Genomic DNA, 17,844 nt, shown 5'->3' on the forward strand with positions numbered 1-17,844 from the left:
CCAGGAAAACCCTGTCTGCTTCAGCAGCCAGAGAACGGTAGTCCTTGGAGGCGGCGAGAGGAGAACTGGCCAGTGCTGTGCGTACAGGTGCGGGGAGCTGCCTCAGAAAAATGTGTGTGAAAAGAAAGGCCGGATCAGCCGATCCCAGCACAGACAGCATTTTTTCCATTAACTCAGACGGTTTGCCGTCGCCGAGGCCATTCAGGGACAGTAAACGGTCTGCCTTCTCCAGCTCCGACAGTTCAAATAGTTTCAGGAGGAATGTCTTTATAGCATCGTACTTGCCAGCAGCTGGCGGAGCTTCCAACAGTGTCATTGCTCGCGCCGTTGTCGATGCGTCTAACGCCGCCACTACGTGGAAGTACTGCGTTGCATCCTGCGTTATCCCTCTCAGCTGGAACTGGGCTTCTACATGTTGAAACCACGGCCGTGGATTATGCTGCCAAAAGTCGGGTAGCTTCACAGTAGCGGCATAAATGCTAGCGTTAGCAATAGCCATGTTGTTAGCACCGGCGTCTTCGTTGTCAGACATACTCGTATTAGTAGTTCGATCACGTCGGGGTCACCAATGTGGAGTTAGAAAACAACGAGACAGGAGACGTGAGAGTAGACGTAGTCGAGGTAGTTTACTAGCTCCAACTTAGCATGTCATACATTCGACAACGACACTGAAATGTGAACCGGAAGTGGAAGTGCATTATGTGACCCCTCGCCTCTTCCCTTAAAGGTACACCGTCCTCTTAGGTGAATGTCTTTCGTTATATAGATGTGGGTCACCACAACGCCAGAGTCCAAGAAGGGCAAACTGTTGTTCTTTACGTCTTCCCTTGTGAACTTAATGTTCTTGTCCACTGAGTTGATGTGTTTGGTAAACGCTTGCACCTCTTGCGTTTGGATTTAGTCGAGTCAAAATCCAAAAGAGCCATGCATATCAATACCTCTGATAACGACTCCAAATAGGATAAATATCTGAGTTTCATCACCAGCCAGTCAGACTAGCTTGGTCTAGTCAGAAAGGCACAAACTGATGAAGCCTCTTGGATGAGAGGCGAAACGTCTTCACGGATATATACCAAGTCCAGCTGCACTTGATTCAATTCCTTTGGATGGTATGGTAATGATCAAGCATGGACATAATATTGTGTGTGGTGGGTTTTAGCGCGGGGGTGGGCGGGGGGGGTGTCAAATTCTTTTTAGGGCCCCATAAAGCCTTGGGCCGGCTCTGATGCAATCATTGAAATGTGCGAGGTCAGCGCTTAGCGTCACGCCGGGATCTGACGTAGAAAACCATGCACCCGCTTCCGGCCGCCCCAACCCCGAGATGGAATCCGTAGGCCGGCAGACGGGGTGCTTTAAATGGATCAGATACGAGACGCACCGTTCACATTAGCGTTGATAACCGCGAGTTGGCGTCACAAATGTTTCTCTTCTCCTTTGTGCCTCTACTTTGGGCTTTGTCCGCCAAGGCAGACTTATTTCCCTTCGACAGCATTTCCAACGCGTCCACCTACTATTTTAATTACATTTATTGCAATATATGGGAGGGGGAGTGTCAGCCAAACCAAGACGATGCTACCCAGCAAGGTAAGGCATTCTTCCAAGCGGAATAAATCGCACCCTTTATTCGTGGAACAGGTTAATGCACATTTATTACATCTTTGGTTTAATCGGCGTGGTAGTGCACATCTGCATCCCGCAATTGATATATGTCTGTGAATATCCTCATTCATCCAGGTCATGGTTATCCAAAGTAATTGAATCGAGTTCAATTCTTTTGGATACGCAATTGATATACTTGTTAAACGCTGTGGATGTAGATTTTATAAAAAGATGGCATCCATCATAGGCTTACAGTTATTTTGTAGAGCCATAGTGCATATAGCACCTTGAGTCGTTGTTAATCTTCGCTGCTCTAGTTTTGATTTGGATGTAATATGCCTCAAATATAAATACCGAAGACGTTATGTTATGGTGACATGGGTATTCAAGATATAGAAATGTTAACGTAAAATGTCTGCGGTTTACCCGTCCAGTGCCCACAGGAGACATCTGGGCAGGTTTTCCACAGGACTACATCAGTCTGCTCCACCAGTGGTACTGCAGACTGGGCCAGTGCTGTGACTCCGGGGACTGCAGGATAACCAACAATATCACTGGTATGTGCCCCCCCCCTTTATTTCCAACAATATCAGTTGCTCCTGTCCATTTGTGTGTGCGAGGTTTACTGTCAAATGCACGCCTGCAAATTATTTGTCTAGGTAACTAATCAGAATCGCAACGGATGTGTCTGGCTGACATTGCTGCAGTCTTATGAACAACTAACATTGTAATACATTGCGTGGTTGAGACAGTGCATTTGCAACAGGACCTCATATTGTGTGTAAGATAACTGGATTGGCTATGTGCTATAAGTTTATCAGTCAAATGTATTTACAAGAAGAGCTGTTCCATCATTGGGCCTTTATGCGGTGTGATGCGTAAGAGGTTTTTAGCCAGGTGATTCTAACAGAATAAATAACATGTAATAACATGGTTGCATTGACTAGGATGGTCATGCAATGATTAATATGTCTTTCGGAGCTTGGATACTGTGTTTTTGGCAAAAGTTGTATGTGGATATTAAGGGCAGATATTATTGAGAGGGCAGGATTGTGTAAAAACAGGTAATGAAAAATTGAAAAAGACTGGGGCAGTAAGAGTAATAGGAGTTACAACCAGTTCCATTGGTGGAAATATTTCACTATGTATTCTGTCTTCTGCACATTCAGGCTTGGCCAGGGATCTACAACTAAAGCTCCACGGGCAGCACCTGGCCCAGACTGTGGTTCTGAAGGGTGTCCAGGGTTTTATCAACAACCCTGAGTCCAATAAACCTCTGACTCTCTCCTTCCACGGCTGGTCGGGCACTGGGAAGAACTTTGTGGCTCGGATCGTGGCTGATAATCTTTACCGGGATGGTGTGAAGAGCGAGTGTGTCCGTCTGTTCATCGCCCCCTTTCACTTTCCCCATGCTAGACTGGTGGACACGTACAAGGTGAGATGGAGCTGACTTGACACAGAGGTGATGGCTACGTGCCAGGAACAGGCATGCAGCTGTCACCAGGTAGGCACATGGGGCCCACAAATTATATCATGCAGTTCATAGTCTGGAGTGTGTATTTAAAAGACTTGTAATGCCTTGTGTGACTGGTGCTGCATATATATATATATATTTAGTAATGCATATAGTAACATATATAACATTTAGTAACATATATATATATATATACACACACACACACATATATATATTTAGTAATGCTTAAACCAACTATTGATTCCAAGAGTTGGCAGATTTTCATGAGTCCTAGATAAAAGGTGTGCATGCTTTCTTTAACCAGGCAACCATCCAACTAGGTTTCAGGTGCAAGCATGGTCTTATGTAAACTAATCTCTTTGTAACCACTGCCTTGGGTTTCATAATGATGTTGACAAAATTCTATGTCATAACTCGAGCTTGTAAGTATATATGGTAGAAAATAGAAGTCAAGTGAAGTTTATTTGTATACCTCAAATTCACAAGGTAGTCTTGAAGGGCTTTGCAGTCAGTACAACAGTATACGACATACGACACCCTCTATCCTTGGACCCTAAACTACCTAGGTAGACACTTAGACCTAGAACATCTCAAACAAATTGGGCAATACGGACAAGGGTAAATATGGACTTCAGAGTGTCTTCAATTGCCACATTTCTGTCAGTGGGTGTTGTTTGTTTCCTTTTTTCAAAAGTTAACTGTTGGCTGTTTGCGTCACCCAACAAAATTTCTCGCCTAACCTGACTATCCACCCTTACCCTTTTTCTTGTTTATCTGTCTCTTTACTTTTAGCTGTACAGCAAGAAACTGTCTTACCAAAGAAGTTGATTACAAACCCATCCATAACCCCGATCTTAAACATAGACAAAGCTTGTGGTTTGTGGTCATTTGTAAAGATTTTGTTTTTTGAAGTTGATGCTTGGTGAGCATGAAAAAGCCTTCCCTCACTCTCTGTCCAGGGCCAGCTGAGGGAGGCTATCCGAGACATGGTGCTGCGTTGTCCTCAGACACTCTTCATCTTCGATGAGGCAGAGAAGCTCCACCCAGGGCTGATTGATGCCATCAAGCCCTACATGGATCACTATGACAATGTAGACGGTGTCAGCTACCGTAGAGCCATCTTCCTTTTCCTCAGGTTAGAGCAGATTTCAGGTTGACTGACCTATGTGTTAACCCTGGGTTACATTACGATCTTCTATCCATTCACACATTTTTGATTTTCAATTGAATGCTCCTGAAAGCACATACATTATTTTTTTTTAAAGTGAACTTCATTCATCAGGCACTTCAGAGCAAGTGAACTCAAACACTGGTGCCATTTAGTCCAAATCTTTTATACTTATGGATGTCTGCTCTTCTGTCTCCGTTAGCTCCCTCTGTGGAGTTTTTATAGCTTCATTTATTCATGTCAATTTTGTTACACCCGTCTAGAGGAAAAGGGGTGCAACATAAATGTATGTATCTCTCCCAGTCCCCAAACCAAAGTCTGCCGCACAGTTTGTTTCAGGATGAGCCCAAGCCAAACACAAACAAGACCGCTGTTACTATATGAAATTGCTCAATCTTCTGAAAAAGACATGAAAACATGGCTTTCACCCCCTTTTATTGGTTGATGTGGAGGGGGGGGGGACTCAATCCACAGTAGCAAACAGATCCACCAGCTGGTTATGTGGTTTTGGCTGACCCCTGCAGGCCAGCTGTTGGTGGCTGTTATACAGAAACAAAGAGCATTCCAACAGACATACATCAAACATAATGAAAAGAAAGTGAACAGAGAAAACTACTGGATTACATCATAGTTGTTACAGGTTGCTGACAAGAATGATCGTCTTTTTTTGGGGGGGGGGGGATTTTCCCCCCTTTTTCTCCCCAATTGTACTTGGCCAATTACCCCACTCTTCCGAGCCTTCCTGGTCACTGCTCCACCCCCTCTGCTGATCCAGGGAGGGCTGCAGACCACCACTTGCCTCCTCCGATTCATGTGGAGTCGCCAGCCGCTTCTTTTCACCTGACAGTGAGGAGTTTCGCCAGGGGGATGTAACGTGTGGGAGGATCACGCTATCCCCCCCCCCCCCCCCCAGTTCCCCCTCCCCCCCGAACAGGCGCCCCGACCAACCAGAGGAGGTGCTAGTGCAGCCACCAGGACACACAGCCACATCTGGCTTCCCACCCACAGACATGGCCAATTATGTCTGTAGGGATGCCCAACTAAGCCGGAGGAAACATGGGGATTCGAACCGCCGATCCCCTTGTTGGTACGGAACGAAATAGACTGCCATGCCACCCGGACACCTCTAGAATAGTGTTCTGAATCAGATATTGAAAGCTCTTTTCTGGCCAGGCCAATATGATACAGTAATATGCAGTCATTTATGTAGACGTTATTGATACAATAAGACTTGAAGGTCTGGGGAAGTTTAATTTTTTTTTCTTTTGTTCCTCTACATTGGATTCCAGTGACAACATTTTGGTTGGCTGCACTGGCTGTCAAATCACTGATCATTTGAAATCTCATCAGTTTCAAACTGTGAGACGATTTAGTGTGCCTCAAAATGAGGCTGCTCAAAAACATTGCACTCTATTTTGATGTTTCAGTCTTTTGTTTTCTACAGCTCCTCTCTCTGAAACAAGTTGAAGTTCACCAGGATCATAATACTTGTGTGACAGACCCTAGTAGAAGTTGATTTATGTTTGCACACAAGTCAGTTTATTCATAAGTTAGGTTCTGAAAAACTGACAAATGGAGAGATTTTCCTTGAATCAGTGCTTTATGTTGTGCTTTTTCTTTTCAGTAACATTGGTGGAGCAACAATCAACGATGTGGCGTTGGACTTCTGGCACTCTGGACAGAACCGAGAGGACATTGGCATGGAGGACCTAGAGCATCGGCTTCGTGCAGAGGCCATGGAGTCTCAGGGTAGACAGCCATGCTAGCTTCATCCATAATCAGTGTTTTTTTAATATAGATATGAAGGGTTCCTTGGTTGTTTTCTGTGTAGAAGTCCAGCCTCTGATATACTGCATACGTTTCATACTACAGTTTATCTTCTGATGTCAAAATACCATGCACGTCCCTAGTGTCTGGTGATGTTTTGTCTCAGTTTATGTTTCACAGATGAGTTTTACACAAACTTTCAGTTCATCTCCCAGCTGTTCATTACTTCAGGGCACAGCATCAATGTTGCCCTGAAAGGCAACACACAGAAACCTTTCCATTGCACCTACATTATGAATGAAACCCATATTGCCCCGGAAGGAATTTGCCTTGGACTCACGGAACACAACATTAATAATGGAAATCAAGAATCCATTAATCTCTATTAGTGAAATGCTAGTAATTAATAATGAGTCATGTCCTCATCCTTGAAACATAGAGTCAAACTGTTGAAAAAAACATGTATAAAACTGCATCTACGTGGGATGTGAAGTACATTATCAGGACTACAAGGCAGTTGCATGTAAGGTGCAAGTGCTCAGTCACTGTTTAAGAGCTTTATGCTCCTTGGTACAAATCAGGTGTTGGCCTCAAGGCATCAAGAACCTGCATCCAAAAGGGGTGTCCAGGTAGCGTAGTGGTCTATTCCATTGCCTACCAACATGGGGATCCTGGTTGAAATCCCCGTGTTGCCTCTGGCTTGGTCAGGCATCCCTACAGACACAATTGGCTGTGTCTGCAGGTGGGAAGCCGGATGTGGGTATGTGTACTGCACTAGCGCCTTCTCTGGTCGGTCGGGGCTCCTGTTCAGGGGAGAGGGGGGAACTGGGGGAAATGGCGTGATCCTCCCATGCGCTATGTCCCTCTGGTGAAACTCCAAACTGTCAGGTGAAAAGAAACAGCTGGTGACTACACGTGTATCGGGGGAGGCATGTGGTAGTCTGCAGCCCTCCCAGGATCGGCAGAGGGGTTGGAGCAGTGACCAGGAAGGCTTGGAAGAGTGGGGTAATTGGCCAGATACAATTGGGGAGAAAAAGCGGGAGAGAGAACCTGCATCCAGAGGAAAGAAGGGTGTGGTCTGGGAATTGTGGGTGAGAGGGTTCGTCTAGTATGATCAGAGCGAGCTTGGTTGTCTGCTACTCTCAGATTTGGTATATGCTCCTCATCTGGACCACTGTTACCTTTCCTATTATCCTTGTTACTTTGTCTAGATTGAAATTTGTATACTCTCACCATCAATGTTTTACCACCTTACAACTGTTAAATCTGTTATTCGTCTTGAAATGATCTCCGGTATTTTCCTGTGTGGATCTCTTCTCCCAGGTGGGTTTGCTCAGAGTGAGCTTATGTCTGGTCATCTCATCGACTTTTTTGTGCCCTTCCTGCCTCTGGAGTATCGCCACATCAAGCTCTGTGCACGAGACGCCTTTGCTGCGCGAGGTCTGGAGCCCGATGAGGGTACCCTGGATGAGGTTGCCAAGGCAATGCTGTATGTGCCCAAAGAAGAGAGACTGTTCTCGGCACAGGGCTGTAAGTCCATTCCCCAAAGGATCAACTTCTTTCTCCCTTAGCAGGAGAGATAACCTGGAGGACATTGAGATTGCTTTACCAGCCTATGTGCATACAGCGCCACTGTGGAGTTTTGCTTTCCACTCTATTCTCAGCTCCGACCCCCCCCCCCCATTCCCATTCCCATTCCCACACCCCACCCTGCCTGAGGACTATAAGAGAACCACATACGGTGTGTATCTGTCCTGGTTTCACAGAAGGCCAGAGAGCGGGGCTATCCCGGTGTCATGGGAAAACCAGCATGTCCCCATTCTGCAGACGTGGACACTGGTGCACATGTCGGGCATGTACATGTCGGCTGGTCGTTGTGAGCAGTATGGCTCCCCCCCCCCCCTCACCACACACACACACCTCACTTGTCTGTACAGAACCTATGCACTGCCAAGATGGAAAGATGGATGTGATGGCATTAGAAGTCACAGCCAATCGGGAAATGAAAGGAAGCGGCAAAGGCATTTTGATATTGTGTTTAACATCCTCTTCCCCTGCATCAAGTCTGAGATGCACTGTTTTGTTTTGTTTTTTTAAATTTTTTTTAAGTTTGGCCAAGAGACGTTTTAGTATATAGATTCTAGCAGATTGCTGTCATGGGGTCACACATAGTTCTTGTTTGGCATTAATTATTTATTTACTTTGGTAGCCATACCTGAACATATTATTGTGCCAAGATGACTTAATTGTGACTGTTCATTGTAAGCAAAGGTTAGTGTGCTTTTGTTGTGTTGTGTAAAGGCAAACTCAGACATTGCCTTTTTATGGCCAAAATAATGGGAAAAAAAGGTAGTGTGATGGTATAAACCAAACTAAAGGCACTGTCCCTGATGCAGAAATTGTTACTGGAGAACAGTTGAGTTGGAAGAATTTGAATCACATGTTGGTTCAAATGAACCCATTTGAAAGCTGTCTTGTTAAGTTCACATTTTAAGTGCTTTAAACCATTCTTTCGGTTGGTATTACGTTTCACTCAGTCTCATCACTTTGAGAAATGTCTGATACACATCGTCAATACATATTTGTGTCAAAGTTCCTTTCTATATCAATGCATAGTCCAGTTTACAAAATGAAATTGATTTCCCATCCAGACATTTATTTATTGTCTTTGTCCTCACTTTTTCAGACACCCGAACACATGTGTGTTTTGATTTGCATTCCTGATCCTGAGATTTAATCTGTTGATCAGGCGTCAGGCAATAAAATCACAAGTAGAACACAATGGAAAAGGAGTCTCACTACAACTATAAATATATTTTACCAAAATAAACATACCCTTTGAGCTGTTAAGAGTTGTGTTCCTTTATTTTTTATTTTTTTTTAAAATATAAATTTAGTGGTAAACATGTCTGAACAACCCAAAATGAATCTACTCAACCTGATACTCAACCATGTTGATGGTGGGCCATGGATATGCGGGCTTCCAACCCAACTGATTATCACCTTCAACCAAAGAGGAGGACTAATCACTGAAATCACCCGTTGAGTCCAGTCGGAGTGGAAACCTGCATACTTGGCTTTCTTTGGCACATGGTTGAGTACCACTCTTCTAGGGTAATGTTTCATGTGGGTCCCATGGTCCAAGACCTAACTTCAACCATAGTCTTGCAGGACCAGATGTGATTTTTGTCACTTAGGGGCAAGAGTACATGTATAATAAAAGTGGACATACAAAATATGTTGGGCCCAGCAGAACTACCTCGACCCTAACCTTAACCACTGGGAAATTGTGCTAACCTAAACCTTTCCCTAGCCTCAACCACTAGTATTACGATGCATAACCTTAATCAAAAACCTGAAAAATTTGAAAAGAAAAAGTGGAAAGCGCTGGAATGTGGACCATGTAGAACTTGTAGAAAACTGGTTTAGGACCAGTGTCAACAGGCAGCTTCACCCCTAGAATAGACCAGCTCATTTAGGGTCCACATCAGTGGTTCTCAATCAGGTCCTCAGGTATCACCAGAACTGCTGGCTTCTCTGTTCTACCAGGTAGTGCACTGCATTCACCAGTTGTTCCAGGTCTAAAACCTGCCTGACTGGAGGCTGCAGAATGTAAATGATAACCTGGCAGGAAAGAAAACGAGCAGTACGGGTGGTGCCCGAGGACCTGATTGAGAGCCAATATGATCGATAACACACACAAACATACACACACGCACACTGCATCACTCCTTTCTGGGGCGTGTATCAAGCAAACGCGTGGTCCTCTCCTATTGGCCACAGATATGAGCGTAGTTCATTTTTCCAGGGACCAATTGGCTGTGTTGCGGAGCGGCTGTCGGCTTCCTGATGGCGCCTCCGTCCAATGAGCTGCAGCCATCTGTTCACAGAGGAGCGTCCTGCCCACACGGCTGCGCTCCAGCGTTCCCCGGTGCAAGCCGACTGCGAGTCTGGATTGGAAAACCACTTAGCGCATACGTTTCATTAACGTCGCTTGTATTTACATTTATAGGCAGTTGAATTTGTGAGAGTGCTTTCGCTCATTAAAATGACTGCGCTGTCGCTGCTTTTGATAGCCGTGTCCGCCGTATCTGTGCTAGCCGAGTCCACTGTATATTTTCGAGAGCAATTTGAGGATGCGGGTAAGAAAATAATAATAAAATGTTTTTTTTGGTGCTGTTATGACTTTAATATTTAAGTGATTGCGATATTAAGATTGCATTTACATGCATGCTTACACGAGTACCTTAAATCATCTTGACAAGCAGTATGATTCATACTGCCTTGTTGGCGGACCGTTAAACATGGGAAATTACTTTTGGACATGACAACTTGAGTATTTTACGGATGCATAGATCTGGTGCTGTGGCCGCTGTGGCTGCTGTGTCTTAATGTCAATATGTCTTTAGCCTACGCGAATACCATCCATCATACAACCTCCACCCCTTCAATTTTCCCTTGGGATTTAAATGACCCCGCCTGCCTCCCCATCCCCCTTTCAGTATGTCTTCCCCCGGTCATTCATACTGTCACTAAAAGCATTTAGCTGCTTTATCGCACCTCGCAGGGCCTTTGCATGCCGGTGTTGTGACCATTTGTCCTACCTTATCGAAATGTCCCTACCATAGGGCAAATTTACTGTACCCATAACCGCGCGTGCGCAATAGCACCTGATTCGACCGCTCGGTAAACTATGAAGTGTCAGCGCTCCATAATATCCGAGTGGCCAGTATCTGGGTTGGTGCTGTCTTCCTCCGCGACTTGCCTCTTCTGCATTTTACAACAACCAGAGAAATAAATCGCAACTGCTTCTGCAGAACGGGAGACCATAATGTTTGAATGACCATGCAACTCGTGGGGATGTATGTGAATTGTTCTTGCAGACGCCTGGAAAAACCGCTGGGTGGAATCCAAACACAAGTCTGACTATGGCCAGTTTGTCTTGACCGCAGGGAAGTTCTATGGTGATGCAGAGAAAGACAAAGGTGAGAATAAAGATTTAAATGTATTCTTTGCACCTTCCAACATTAACATATCGCCTTGTGCAATCGCCATGTGGGTGGATGGTGACTTTTGTAATGGGGTTTGGTTAGAGACCTGACATGAACTGCAGAGTGAAGCAACACAGTGTCCCCCCCCCCTTTTTTTTTTACCATATAATAAGGAAAACACGTCTTCGTGTTTTAAAGGGAACTTGGAAATTTGGCTGTGTTTTACTTGCTTATGTATTCATTCTCTGTACCTGCCTAATCTGATCTGATAGACCAGAGGAGATGCTAGTGCAGCGATTAGGACACATACTCACATCTGGCTTCCCACCTGCAGACATGGCCAATTGACCTTTCGCAAAGTACCGCCCCAGAACGGTGCTTGTCCAATCCTACATTAGCAACGGTCCGTCAAGCTTTCAAACACACAACAAAATGCTGAAACGGTGTGCCTATGGGATCTGCAAATCGGATGCTAGATATCTGAAAAGTTTGAAGGGGGTGTAATTTTCTTTCCCTTCCCGAAACCCAGAACGCAAGAAGCGCAATGTCTGCAATAGATTTCGCAGTATAGCAGACCCCATGGCCAGCTTAATCCATCCAAAATCAACAAAAATACCTGTCTGCTCCAAGCTAAGCTTGCTACTAGTTATTATTGATAGCTAATACAGCTAACGTATTATTACTGTTACTTTTACCCACACAATGTGCTGATTTCTTCCTTGGTGTTTTGGTGTTTTCCGGCTACTTCCTGGATAGTTCTGAAATGCTTGACAGGCATAGCAACAGTAACTAAGGGGGGCGGGACTTTGCAAAAGGTCAATTGTGTCTGTAGGGATGCCCGACCAAGCCAGAGGTAACGGGGATTTGAACCGGCGATCCACGTGTTGGTAGGCAATGGAATAGACTGCCTCGCCACCTGGATGCCCTGAGAACATGCAAACTTACCCACTTTTTTCCGGTGTGGTGGTTATCGTAGGGCACTAGTGGATGAATATAAGGGAAATGCAGCCCAGCAGTATATTCCTTCCTTTCACAGGACTTCAGACCAGCCAAGATGCTCGCTTCTACTCCTTATCGATCCGCTTTGATGACTTCAGCAACCAGGGCCAGCCTCTGGTCATCCAGTTCACTGTCAAACACGAGCAGAGTATCGACTGTGGTGGAGGCTACATCAAACTGTTCCCCTCTGGCCTCAACCAGGAAGACATGCACGGAGACTCCAACTACAACATCATGTTTGGTGGGTGAGACTAAGCCACCTGTGTAGATAAGTTCATAACCAATGATTGTTCTCTGCACAGTTACTGGTTGTGTGGATGCCATGTTTTTTGTTTCTCTCATGTTAAATCCATAAAGTAACCAGTTCTATAGGAGATTGATTGTGATCTTTCTGTGTAGAATGCTTTTCTACAATACATTTTGCTGCAGTGCATATGCCACAGACAGTTTTGCCATAAATAATGGTTGCTAATGGGGCAAACTTAAGATTTATAAGTACTAATAACTTATTCTCTGCCATTTTCAAAAGGATTTTATTTACTTTTACGTTTTCCCAGATGCTTTTATCCAAATCAGAAGAGAGTCAGCAAATTCATATATATAATGTGTGTCAACCTGCATGTATCTTTGAGCACTGAATAGTTATATTATCATAGACAAGACTGCATGTTATATCATGTGGAAGTAGTGGAAGTGCACAACAAGTACACCACCAACAATGATGCGAATAATGCATTCATTCACAATAGCTTCATTGACTTAACTGGCTGAATAAATAGAGCAAAGGTCTGTAAAGCTGCATTGTAGATATTCCTTGTGATTCTTGATTGTGCTTTGTTTGTGATCTCGGCTGATTTCCTCTCTGTCTCTCTGTCTGTCTCCTGTCTGTCTGTCTGTCTCAGGTCCTGACATTTGTGGCCCTGGCACCAAGAAGGTTCATGTTATCTTCAGTTACAAAGGCAAAAACCACCTGATTAACAAGGACATCAGATGTAAGGTGAGACTAGTCAAGAAATGATTGTTTCCACATCAAACAGCTTTGCGAACTTCTGTGACTATGGCGTTTATACAACTGTCTGTTGCACAATCCCTTTAATTATTTTTATTTATTAATTGGTATGAAAGACTGTTGTGATTTATAGGCAATTATTAATTGAAGAGTATATTTTTAAAGCCTTGTTACATTTTAAATAAGACCAAGTCAAAAATCTACATTACGCAGGGAGCATGGTATTGATTACTGTAAGCAGGGTAAAGTTAGAGTAAATGGTAAAGTTAAAGCACAAATTTAAGTGTTTAAAAGTCTTGATAATGACAGTCGCTCTCTACTCATGTCTTCTTTGGTTACATCTCGCAGGATGATGAGTACACTCACCTGTACACGCTGATTGTCACTCCCGACAACACTTACGAAGTAAAGATAGACAATAAGAAGGTTGAGTCTGGCAGTTTGGAGGACGACTGGGACTTCCTGCCGCCCAAGAAGATCAAGGATCCCGAGGCCAAGAAGCCCGAGGACTGGGACGAGCGCGAGAAGATCCCTGACCCTGACGATAAGAAACCAGAGGTAGGTTTGCCGCAGCCATTGAAAGAAAATGTCTGTAATGATAAAATAATTTTCAGTCTCCAGTCTTTGTCGCCCAACTGCCATATATGTCTGGATGAATGTTATTAGACTAAAAATGCTTTCTTTTAACTAACTTTTTCCATGCAAAGCTCATTTGATTTGCTTCATTGCAGTCCTCTGTTTGTGACTGTATCTCTTGGCTAGGACTGGGACAAGCCTGAGAATATCCCGGACCCCGACGCCAAGAAGCCTGATGACTGGGACGATGAGATGGATGGTGAATGGGAGCCCCCCATGATAACCAACCCTGAATACAAGGTAAAGCATGTTCACGTACATCGTAATAATAGCAGTATTTAACAATCTGAGGGATTCAAAGCCTTCATCTGTGACGAAGAAAACTACCATACAGTAATCCTACCACCTTAAAAGTGATAGGTGGGCATCCGGGTGGTGTGGTGATCTATTCTGTTACCTGCCAACACGGGGATCGCTGGTTCGAATCCCCATGTTACCTCCGGCTTGGTCGAGCGTCCCTACAGACACAATTGGCCGTGTCTGCGGGTGGGAAGCCAGATGTGGGTATGTGTCCTGGTCACTGCACTAGCGCCTCCTCTGGTTGGTCGGGGCGCCTGTTTGGGGGGAGGGGGAACTGGGAGAAATAACATGATCCTCCCATGCGCTACGTCCCCCTGGCGAAACTCCTCACTGTCGGGTGAAAAGAAGCGGCTGGTGACTTCCACATGTATAAGAGGAGGCATGTGGTAGTCTGCAGCCCTCCCTGGATTGGCAGAGGGGGTGAAACAGCAACTGGGACGGCTCGGAAAATAGGGTAATTGGCCAGATACAATGGGGAGAAAAAGGGGGGAAAATTCAAAACAAAACAAAAAGTGTTAGGTGGGAATTTTTAAAGTTTTTTTTTTGCATATATTCTTACTTCTAGAAGGTTTTTGCATTTATTGTACAATATCAACACAACTGTATTAAAGATTTGGATATTAATATCAGAACTCTTGTACTTTGTTCATAATCAATTATCCAAGTAAGATTACACACAAAGGAAATGTTTAACTTGAAGTGAAACAAAGTAGAGTGGGCAAAGAAGAAAAGCAATGGAAGAGTTAACTTGTCAACTAATACGTAGAGCACAAAAGGAAAATCCAGCTGCTTCACACATGAGGAAAAAAATAATTATTGTCTCTGTAGTAAGCCTTAATTAGTTTTCTCTACTTTTTAGTAATAACACATCATAAGAATATGGTGCTGGTGAGAAACATGGTATAAAATAAATTGATTTGTCTTTGATGGCTATCAAGGATACGCTTTACCATCTTCTTAATTTCTTATTTTGTAGTTTGAATTATATTTTGTGTCCTCAGTCCCAATTTCAAAAGCATTTTTTTAACTTTAAGGAATATATAGTATATATATATAATAGTATTAATAACCTCACGGCTATTTCCTAACATGCCCGATGAGTTGTAGAAATCTAGGAGCAGTAAAGCTGTCAGTCTCATTTCTCTTAGTAAAAACAAATTGAATGGCAGATCTTTGTGCTTCAGTGATTGATTTGCCAAAGCTAATCATGTGCTCTGGCTTTTTTGTTCTTGTTTGCTTTCCATAGGGTGAATGGAAGCCCAGAGATATTGACAACCCTGCCTACAAGGGCAAGTGGGTCCACCCTGAGATCGACAACCCAGAGTACACAGCCGACCCTGAGATCTACAAATACGACAGCATTGGTGTGATCGGGCTTGACCTGTGGCAGGTAGGATGGCTGACTGTTTGCCTACATCTCAGCAAAATTGCATCTTACCAAAGGCACTCAGCATATTTGGCTTCCATTTTTTTAAGTTATTAGTGATTTAAGAAAAAAAAGAAAGTGAATCGAGATATTGGCTAGTGGTAGAAAATGGATCCAACCTTAACCTGCATGGACTGAGTCGGCACCAGCAGCATGTAAATAACAATGAACTGTCATCCATTTGTGCCCATACTGGTTCAAAGGACTAGGGTTGACATGCTGTTTGTTTGTACGGACCTGCTTGTAGATGGCAGAAATGACTAAAATGAGTGAATTTGCAGGGAGAAAGATGACCAAAAAGTTGCTTTTGGTTGTAGATCAGTGGTTAGTCTGGCTAAGCTAGTGGCTAAAACCCTTCATTTTCCTGGCTGGTTTATGTGTATAGGATCCTGTTAGACACACTGTAAAGTAACAACTAATAATGGAATCTTATTCTTTTCCCTTTTTAATTAAATAATTTTATTTAATCATTTTGTTATAGGTTAAATCGGGTACGATCTTTGACAATTTCCTGATCACCAATGACCCAAATCGTGCTGAGGAAGTAGGCAATGAGACATGGGGTAAAACCAAGGTCAGTCCACAGTCTCCAGCTCCACCAGATCTCCAATTACATGTCAACATTTTACAGTATCTAAGATAACGTCTTTAGCACATATGAGAATACATACTTAGGATAATTTTTAGTGCTTGTCATACTACCATCTGCAGAAAACTCATGCTGTGGAATTTTAACACCTGATCCTGCCATTAACATTTAATCAGACACCTCAATTTAAACAATATTTTTAAAGAAAAAGCTGCAGACATGATGTCATTCTTGCAGTCAGGTGATATATTTTATCTGTGCTTCTCCAGGACCCGGAAAAGAAAATGAAGGAGAGCCAGGAGGAGGAGGAGAGAAACAAGCGCGAGGAGGAGAAGCAGAGGAAAGAGGAGACCAAGGAGGAGGATGAAGAGGAAAAGGAGGAGGAGCCAGAGGAGGAGCCAGAGGAGGAGGAGGAAGAAGATGAAGAGGGCACAGACTCTAAACTCAAGGATGAGTTATAAACTCCTAACAGTGGAAGACGACATGAAATGTATTGGTGAGCCATTGGAACAAGGCTGGAGACTGAGCTCAAAAAACTTGGCTGGACATTTCCCTCATGGCTGTCAACCTGGTGGGTGAGGGAGGAGGGGACCTTTTTATTTTGTTTACATGACAAGGGAATAATTGAGATGAACCTTTTTTTTTCGAGGGGGGGCGTCACTGATTTTGTATTTCCATGTACTTTGTTATCATTATTAAACAAAGAGTTTGTAATATTAATGTTAAGAATGAAGATTGTCACGACAGAAAACTATTGAACTTTTCCCGTACAGCTGTTTTGCCATTGTACTGAAACAGCAAATGTAAATTGTCATTCATATACTGCACAAAACTGAGTCTTTATGAAGTATGTTGTGGTCGTTGTTTCGTGTGGGACCCTCACCATGAAAATGTTCAGATGTTTACCTCATCATGGTCTTTTGTTTGTTTTGTCTTATGTCATATTTTGTTTTGCTCTGTTACCTCATGTAACTGTGTTTTAAGATACTCCAAGTTGAATCAGTTCATTTGGACACGTGGCCCAGTGGTTAGCACTGTTGCCTCACAGCAAGAAGGTCCTGGGTTCGAACCCCAGGCCATTCCAGGTCCTTTCCGTGTGGAGTTTGCATGTTCTCCCCGTGTCTGAGTGGGTTTTTCTCCGGGTGCTCTGGTTTCCTCCCACCTTCAAAAAGACATGCATGTTAGGGTTAATACTCCTGTCTGTGCCCCTGAGCAAGGCAATGGAAAGAAGAACTGGAGTTGGTCCCCGGGTGCTGCAGCTGCTCACTGCTCCTATGCAATAGGATGGGTTAAATGCAGAGAACAAATTTCATTGTAAGAATACAGTTCGTTGTAAGGTACAATGACAAAATAAAGTGGCTTTCTTTCTTAAATGTTGTGTCCAGATGAACTGATTCAACTTTCTGGAATTTACTTATTTGGATTGAGCACGCATCAAGACATTTAAGATACTCAACTACTGCAACAATATTCAAATGTCAGGATTGTATAGTTGGATTTTAATATACCGTCCATGTCATCCAATCCTCTCATACACAGGTGTCTCTGGGACAGGGCTGCATATATATATATATATATATATATATATATGGGATACAACTTTTTGCATAGTTTTGTACTGTAGAGTTAAAACATTTAAAACATCTTTGCTGTTTGTTGCTGATATTTTGTATGTGTTTGGATTTCACCATAATTACCTGCAGTTTCTGATATGACTCAAGTATGACTGCCTGTTGAGGCGTATTCCTCTCTGGGTTGTTTAGTAGTGGTCTGTCCCAGTGAGTGAATTCCACACCCATTTCCCTTATTTCTGACGCCAACGTTTCTTCACTGCTGTACCCTTACGATCTGTCCCAAACAGAATGAAAGCTGGGCCTTTTGTA

The 17,844-nt window shown here is 43.6% G+C and overlaps 2 protein-coding genes across 3 annotated transcripts; both read left to right on the forward strand.

The window, feature by feature from the left end:
• Positions 1–1,313: 1,313 nt before the first annotated feature.
• tor3a (torsin family 3, member A) lies at positions 1,314–8,852 on the forward strand. Of its 2 annotated transcripts, XM_056276224.1 has the most exons (7): positions 1,314–1,584; positions 2,034–2,156; positions 2,769–3,034; positions 4,036–4,211; positions 5,869–5,993; positions 7,335–7,541; positions 8,698–8,852. In XM_056276224.1, the coding sequence occupies exons 1-7, from the start codon at positions 1,419–1,421 to the stop codon at positions 8,733–8,735; spliced, it is 1,101 nt and encodes a 366-aa protein (XP_056132199.1). In that variant the 5' UTR covers positions 1,314–1,418; the 3' UTR covers positions 8,736–8,852. The 2 variants fall into 2 exon arrangements, with proteins under 2 accessions (XP_056132199.1, XP_056132197.1); XM_056276222.1 differs by having other exon boundaries at positions 7,335–8,812.
• A 1,103-nt stretch (positions 8,853–9,955) lies between these two features.
• On the forward strand, positions 9,956–17,521 carry calr (calreticulin). The gene is made up of 9 exons (XM_056276220.1): positions 9,956–10,153; positions 10,895–10,996; positions 12,039–12,242; positions 12,904–12,998; positions 13,359–13,568; positions 13,773–13,886; positions 15,193–15,336; positions 15,854–15,946; positions 16,231–17,521. The coding sequence occupies exons 1-9, from the start codon at positions 10,060–10,062 to the stop codon at positions 16,420–16,422; spliced, it is 1,248 nt and encodes a 415-aa protein (XP_056132195.1). The 5' UTR covers positions 9,956–10,059; the 3' UTR covers positions 16,423–17,521.
• The last annotated feature ends 323 nt before the right edge of the window (positions 17,522–17,844 follow it).

This window comes from Lampris incognitus, chromosome 3, assembly GCF_029633865.1.
Source record: "Lampris incognitus isolate fLamInc1 chromosome 3, fLamInc1.hap2, whole genome shotgun sequence".
NCBI lineage: Eukaryota > Metazoa > Chordata > Actinopteri > Lampriformes > Lampridae > Lampris > Lampris incognitus.

Coding starts and splice junctions, on each gene's coding strand:
- calr (XM_056276220.1), top strand. CDS start 10,060: ATGACTGCGCTGTCGCTGCTTTTGATAGCCGTGTCCGCCGTATCTGTG. Junction 12,243..12,903: donor CAACTACAACATCATGTTTG/GTGGGTGAGACT, acceptor TGTCTGTCTCAG/GTCCTGACATTTGTGGCCCT. Junction 13,887..15,192: donor TAACCAACCCTGAATACAAG/GTAAAGCATGTT, acceptor TGCTTTCCATAG/GGTGAATGGAAGCCCAGAGA.
- tor3a (XM_056276222.1), top strand. CDS start 1,419: ATGTTTCTCTTCTCCTTTGTGCCTCTACTTTGGGCTTTGTCCGCCAAG. Junction 2,157..2,768: donor GATAACCAACAATATCACTG/GTATGTGCCCCC, acceptor CTGCACATTCAG/GCTTGGCCAGGGATCTACAA. Junction 3,035..4,035: donor GACTGGTGGACACGTACAAG/GTGAGATGGAGC, acceptor CTCTCTGTCCAG/GGCCAGCTGAGGGAGGCTAT.